Below are 7,500 nucleotides of genomic sequence, written 5' to 3'. Positions count from 1 at the left end.
CAGCTGTATACAAACTGAAAGCATCAGTAGCACGGGGATTGATATGTTTCACTATGGGGAACAAGTTGATTATATCTTCCTCCTGGAAACTCTCTTGAGATTTATCATCAAAAGTATAATCCCTGAGGAACAGCTGAACCCCAGACTTCATACAAAAGGTTCTCAAGAGAGAAACCTTCTGTACATTATACTTTTGCACCACAGTATCTATGCCATCTGCTTTCAAAGTCCAGTCGTAATATTCATTGAGTTCATTCTTGATCTGACTCCAAAGGGTCTTGGGATTTAAGTTTAACCATTTTGAAACATTATTACTAAATGGGTGTTTCTTCCGCTTCCTCTTGGTCAGAAGCTCATCGTTTTTGCTGGAAGCATGTGGACTAGTACATGATGACAAATAGCAATTGAGGAAGTGTGCGACAGCAGATGACAAGGATATTGTTTCTACAGACTGAAGGTAACTTGTAAAAATGTGCTTCACTGCTCTTGCAATTAATTCTTCAACAGCTATGGTATGGATATAATCCAATTCAGGAACCTTGGCTAACAGATTCGCTACCTTCCCAAGGTAGCGAATATTAATACCCCTAGTATGAAGTGCTTCACATAATGTTGTCCCATCTGTGGGAGCAGCTGCATGATCAGTCAGATCATGAACAAGGCTGGGCAACTGTACACTTACCAGAAATTCAGCAGCATCACACACTAACTTCCTCTCCTTCTTTAACTGCTCTCCCTCTGGTTCTGAATGTTGTACACCAGGAGAGTAAACATCAGGGTTAAACCTTATGTCAAAGTCAGCCTCCTTCAGGGAACCTACAGCTGCAGCTGCTTTTTTGATGATGTCTTTAGTGTTCTCTTCTACCTGCTTCTCAGCAGCAATGCTTTCAGTCACATTTTCAACAATTTTCTTTGCTTCTTCAGCTTCAATCTCTTTATTGTCCTTGTCTTTATCCTTTTCCTTCTCTTCCTTTTCTTTCAAAGCAGCAAGTTTAGTGGCTTCCTGTTTTTTACCACTCAGCTGCTGAAGATGGAGTGCAGCATACTTCAGGAACATCATATAACGATTATCTACAAATGCATCCACAAGTTCCTGCCTCAATGTTGCTAGTTTGTGTTTGTGAATGACTGGGAAGCCCAGTTCACGGGAGGCAGGACCAAGATGAGCGTCTTCCAGTTCTAGGAAGTTTACATCAGGAGGAAAGGTTCTAAGGAGGTCCAAGATATAGTGACGGCCATCATTCCCAATTATGCCTTTACATTCCACTGATGAGCACAGTTCAATCTCTTCATTCTTTTCATTCAATACCTTATGAGGTAATATCTTGAGTTGTTGTCCAGCCTTCTGTAACAGATCCATGTACTTAGGATGAGTAACAACAGTCTTGCCAAAATCAATTGAGCCATAAACAACAGATTGTTCCTGCTCCCTCTCAAGGATACCTGGGATTATTGATTGTGCTGTTACACGATAGCCCCGGTAGTCAACAACGACTGTGCCCAGAGTGTACAGGCCTTCTAAGTCAGTTGCACTATAAACACGAACTCCTTGCAAGTCATTGCGTGGGGCAACATGAGCTGCTGCATCACCACCTACCTCCTTGTAGTGATCTCTTACATCAAAGCCCAGGCTGAAAAAAATGTTATTCCAAATAAACATCTGCATTTTGGGATCTTCACCTGGATTAATAGCCATAACATTACCATCAATGACTGCCATGGCCCCTCTCGTGGCTGCAGCAACAAAGTCACTATGAACTTTGAAAATGGCTCGTTCCCTCAGAAGTCTTTCAGGAAGGGTTCTTCTTGCAAGCTCCCTGGTCGTCTGGAGTTCTTCATTCCAGTCCCGTGTCTGTCCAGGAATATGCTCTTCATATCCTAACTTGCTGCTAAAAGCATCTTCTGCACGCAAAGCATCGATCCCATGTTCTAGCATAGGTGAGGCCCAAGCATACACCTGATATGGTGTGGCCACACGTTCAAATGGATGACGAGATGTGCGTTTCTTCTGCAGGTTGGCAAAATTTCGTTTAAATGCAGCAGACAGCATATTCAGCAAATCAATAAGAGAGTGGCACAAGTAGGAAGGATTAGCTGGTCTGGGGTTGAATTCCTCTTCACTTGTCCTGAAACATTCATGGATGCTTTAGTATGTAAAACTGAATCAATTGATTGGGAAATGTAGAATCATTACATGATATAATGCCAGCAAGGAAAGAAATGAGAGAATACTGAACCATAGGACTCATACTCAAATATTAGTTTCAAGATGAATTAGACAATTATCACAAGATATCTTTTCTTCCTGAAGATGGAAAAAAAAAAAAAAAAAAAAAAAAAAAAAAAAAAAAAAAAATGCCAGGAAGCCCAAAATGTTCTGAAATATTACAGAAACATATAAACACAAGTCTTTCAATAAAGTTAATTCTGTTTTTTTGGAACCCATGAATCCTTTTGATTACTAGTAAAGCTACTTTAATTTTCTACTTGGATAAAAATTGCCTATAATACCCTGATGAGATCATGCATTTATATATATATATATGTATATATATATATATATATATATATATATATATATATATATATATATATATATATATATATATATATATATATATATATATCTATGAGATGATGCAGAAATAGTAAATCTGATAATGATGGATGGTAATGGGTGAAGGATGATGATGGACAGATGATGACTGGCAGCTGATAATGGGGGATGATGGATGATGACAAATGATGGATGAAGACTCTGATAATGGTTGGATGACAAATGATGATAATGGATGGAACTATTACCAATGATGGAAAAGTATTGGATGGCATCTTGAGAAAAAAAAGGAAAGATGAAAAAATACAGAAATAAGAAATTGAGAAATCAAATTAGTCTAAATAAAATCTATTATTCCTGCACCTTTATGAGAGAGCAAAATACCTTCCATACTCACTGATTAAGATAGAAACCCCAGGTGGATGCTGTAATGTGGAAATGCTTGCCCTCTAGGGTGACAACATACAGGTACATGAGGTCCCCATGCAACTTGCGGGGACCAGGGGGAGGATTCCAGCCACTCATGGTGAGAACCTGGGGCAAAGGAGGTCATTAGGATTCCTTTTCTGCATACAAATGTACAATTACAAAAATACTTTCATAAATATAGTATTCATCATATGCATATTACAAAAGACCATGTGAGTGAGTGCAAGTAAATATCAGCACAGCAAAATATTTCAGGAAATTTAAACCAAATCAACCTGCAAGAGCGAGAAACATGACACATTTGTAGCTCAAACTCTTTAAAGATATTGTTTACCTTCAGGCACTGTGGTGATTTCTGCTCCTTCATTGTCGGTTGCAGAGGGATTAATTGGCGATCCTTACAGTTTGGAAGGATGTACTTTGGCGGGGTACAGTCTACTGATTCAGATGACTTTTTTTTCTTCTCTATAAAAAAGGAAATTACAAATTTCTTTAGTTGTTTAAGAGTACCACCAAAATAATTAAACAAGCAGCAAGATGTTTGCCAAATGAGGAAATAAATATACCTATTATTCTCACATGAATTCCACCCAGATTCCTTTAAACCCAATAACGATGGGTGTCCCATATATGAGACATCCGATAAAATAAACATTGCCAGGCGTCCCGCGAGTGTGACGCTGTATCGGGGCTCGCGCTCTGACGCAGCAGCGGGCTGCGTCCGGCAGCCGAAAAGACTCCGGGGAAGCTCCGCCTGCCGATTTTGTAGCCACCCAGAATCTCTTATTTTTGGCTTCAAAATATACCGGCATGAATGGGTTAAATATTGGCATCAGGTTTCACACTCTTAAGTTTTTAAAAATAATAATAAAAGGTTTATAATCAATAGTATGAAAATGGAGATAAGCTAGAAAAGATATTTCAATTTCTTAGCCCATTGCCACAGGGTACATGAACTGGGTATATGAATTTTATTTACACAGATGGCTTCCCAAGGACTCAGTTACCAAGGAGTCATGAAAGAGGCCTAAAAGACCTCATCTGATTTCCCAGTTCTTTGATTTTTTTGGGAAAATCATCTTTTTCTAAAGCCATCAATCTTGATACTGCTATCTTTAACCCATTCGTCCCGGGTGTCACATATATGAGACACAGGGAAAAAATAAACAGTGTCGGGCTGCCCGCTAGTGATATGCTGTCTCGGAGCCGTGCTCCGCGGCAGAAGCGGCGGGCGGCCGGGCGGGCGGACAGACTCCGGGGAAGCTCCGCCCGCCGATTTTGTAGCTGCCCGGATTTTTTTAATTTTGGCTACAAAATGTACCCCGGCGCGGGTGGGTTAATTTTGACATTACAGTCACCATAATGCCATTAACCCACTCATCCCAGATGGCAGGAATATGCCATGCTTACAGTAATGCATGTTCATTTATTGTCTTTAAATATAGATGCCTCTATAACTGCTTAATCACCAAGGAGTCAGTTATCTCACACACACACACACACACACACACACACACACACACACACACACACACACACACACACACACACACACACTCACTCACTCACTCACTCACTCACTCACTCACTCACTCACTCACTCACTCACTCACTCACTCACTCACTCACTCACTCACTCACTCACTCACTCACTCACTCACTCACTCACTCACTAACACAAACACTTTTCTATGACATTGCAGTTACGTCATAGAAAAACTTGAGCCGAGGGGAAGGTGACGTGAACTGCAGTCATGAGTGAAGGCCAAGATGACAGAAAATACTCGCCACGAGTGAACAAACCTCTTGGAGTGTGATTTGACTCATATGGCGCATAGAAGGGGGCTTTAGCAATATTCCCATCGATAAATGAATGTGGAATGTAACGTGCATAAGCAGTGATTGGAAGAGCACCGGTTCCAGAGAGGACGGTATTTCCATGCTGCGCACAGTATTCCTGGTCGCTGTGACTGGTGGCACAGGTTGTATTACGTAAAACTGAAATTACGAAAAATAAGATATATGGAAAAATTACCCAATCTTCCAAATCTTCTTTATTTTTTCTTGCACTGAGTTATTTACTACATAGAGAAATGATATGGAGTTTGTGCAAGGACAGTCAGCTATTACCATCTGGATAAAGCAAATCATAAGACAAATATGGACATTGGAAAATGGCAATAAAGTTTTAAAAGTTTACACAAAATAACTTTGCAAAGGGGAGGCATAGAGTCATGTCATCCATCATGGGTGTTCGCATGTCCCTAGCTTATGTGCCACACACCTGGAATGTTGGCCACATACATAACCCATTGCTTGGGATTTCGGCAGCGTGATATACTTGATGAACCAGATCCAAAGGGTAAATGGGAATATTTTTCCCACACTTACTACAATAATCGAAGTATAATTCTTACCCAGAACATCCCCATGAGTCACGGTGTTAAGGAAAGAGAGGGAAGCACAGTCGACACCATTCAGTGCATCTATGGGATCCAAGCTCTTCAGTAGGTCTCGCACATGGCGTACATGGATTCTAGCCTCCCGGACGGTGTAAGGCTCCTCCTGAATCCTGATCACTGACCCTTCCTGCAAAGGTTTTTATTTGTTAGTTCAAATGTCTACTTGGAATTATTTCTTTGCTTACTGAAAAACAAGCAAATGAATTATACAAAAAAGTATTTTTGCTGCAATTTCCTTTAACCCATTACCGCCAGTGTATTCTGAAGCCGAAAATAAAAGTTTCCGGGCGGCTACAAAATTGGAGTGCAGGGCTGGCCCGGACTCTGCCCACGCGCCGGCCGCAGCCAGCTGCTGAGTTGGAGCGCAAGCCCCGGTACAGCGTCACACTGGCGGGATGCCCAGCAATATTTGTTTTCTGGGTGTCTCGTGTGTGGGACACCCGTTATAAGTGGGTTAAGGACACCTTCTCAGAGAATTTACTGATTTTTTCTCTTTTTCTATAATAAACAGAATTGGGTCTTTTTTTGGCAGGGAAAGTGGATATTTTTTGGTATCACAATTTGGCAAGAAAATCTATAACATCAAAGCAACTGTGTACCCATCTTTTTATATGCATCTAACTTCATTGAATATATAAATATATATATATATATATATATATATATATATATATATATATATATATATATAATTTTCAAAATCCAGCATATGGTTGTCTACACATTCTGAAGTTCTTTCTGAGTGAAAAAGTTTAATGAGATCAGGCAAATATTTTGACCTTTGACAATTTGCTTTAAAAAATATATATATTATTTAATTTATTTTCCACTAATTTTAAATACTTTTTTGCTCAGTTATTGGCTAATCTTAGTTTGAAAGTCCAGACATTACCCTTTGTTTGATTCAGTTTGGATCAATTATTCATGCACAGCATCATACAACACAACAAGTATATCAGTAAAGCCTTCCACTGCCACTACCCATACAACAATGTTACTATGTGCCATTCAATCATTTCTGCATGTGCTTGAATCTGAACTCACCTGACTGCCCTTAACCTTCCTGTGTCCCATATTTTTACCCCTCATCTAAATAAAGAAAGGAAGGTGAAATAAACAGATAACCAACTATGCTCACACTGAGGCACTCACACACACAAAAGGCAAGGGCAAGAAGGAAGGGAAAGTGTAAGATAAAGAATGAGAAGAAACACATTATTGTTGAAAATACAAGTAATATTTTCTATGGTTCCTGGTCCCATTCAAGGGATTTGAATGTTGAAGACATAATGAGACAAAAGAGCAAAAAACTCCCACTCATGCATGCTTGCACTTGCTCTTAAATCAGCACAGAAATGCGCGCACGAGCACGCACACGCACGCACACGCACACGCACACACACACGCACACACTTTTTTTCTACTTTTTTCCCTCATTATTAATATAAATCCTTACTGATTACTTGCCCTTTAAACTCATATCTTCAAGACGTGTCTGGCACAGAGCTGCAGGAATGGGACTTGAGGGTAGAGCCATTCACCACTACTGTTCACATGTTTTGGGTAAAAGATACTTTCCTTTCTTTTACTTTCATATGTAGAGACTTGCTAATCAATGTTCAAACTACATGTCCCTGTTGGGACTCGATATATATATATTTTTTCTTATGCAATACACACAGGCTTATGTATACACCAAAATGTTAATCTTTCTCTATATTTTTCTTTACAAATCACCCTCACATGTATGCACTGATGTATGTTCTAGACATTCTTTGGGCATTTTGTCTTCTTTTTTAGCCCTACTGTATCTTCAGCTCTTCTTTTCATTTCACCATATAGGTAATGTAAATAAATAATTAACTTTTCCTGAATGAAGTACAAGGGCCAGCCAGCACAAGTGGCTGAAAATCCCAAGCTGTCTCACATTGCTTAATTCAGTGTTACACCATGAAATGCATCACGATGGTCAAATAATAATAATAATGTGGTTTCCTCACCCCTATAATAATATACCAGGACCATCAATTCATTGTGACCCCTCTGACCCCA

General features: G+C 39.6%; 1 protein-coding gene across 1 annotated transcript in view; it reads right to left on the bottom strand.

Annotated features, from left to right (window-relative positions):
• clu (clustered mitochondria protein homolog) overlaps positions 1–7,500 on the bottom strand; it is a gene marked incomplete in the record, with an annotated part of 30,178 nt that overhangs the window by 1,700 nt on the left and 20,978 nt on the right. Inside the window, 4 exon segments of the mRNA XM_070142192.1 lie at positions 1–2,126; positions 2,955–3,091; positions 3,321–3,451; positions 5,404–5,575. The exon segment at positions 1–2,126 is cut by the window's left edge and continues 1,700 nt beyond it. Coding sequence (XP_069998293.1) covers positions 1–2,126; positions 2,955–3,091; positions 3,321–3,451; positions 5,404–5,575 — 2,566 coding nt within the window.

The sequence above is a fragment of the Penaeus vannamei genome, chromosome 29 (assembly GCF_042767895.1).
Source record: "Penaeus vannamei isolate JL-2024 chromosome 29, ASM4276789v1, whole genome shotgun sequence".
NCBI lineage: Eukaryota > Metazoa > Arthropoda > Malacostraca > Decapoda > Penaeidae > Penaeus > Penaeus vannamei.
This window is presented reverse-complemented; position numbering and strand designations above follow the sequence as displayed.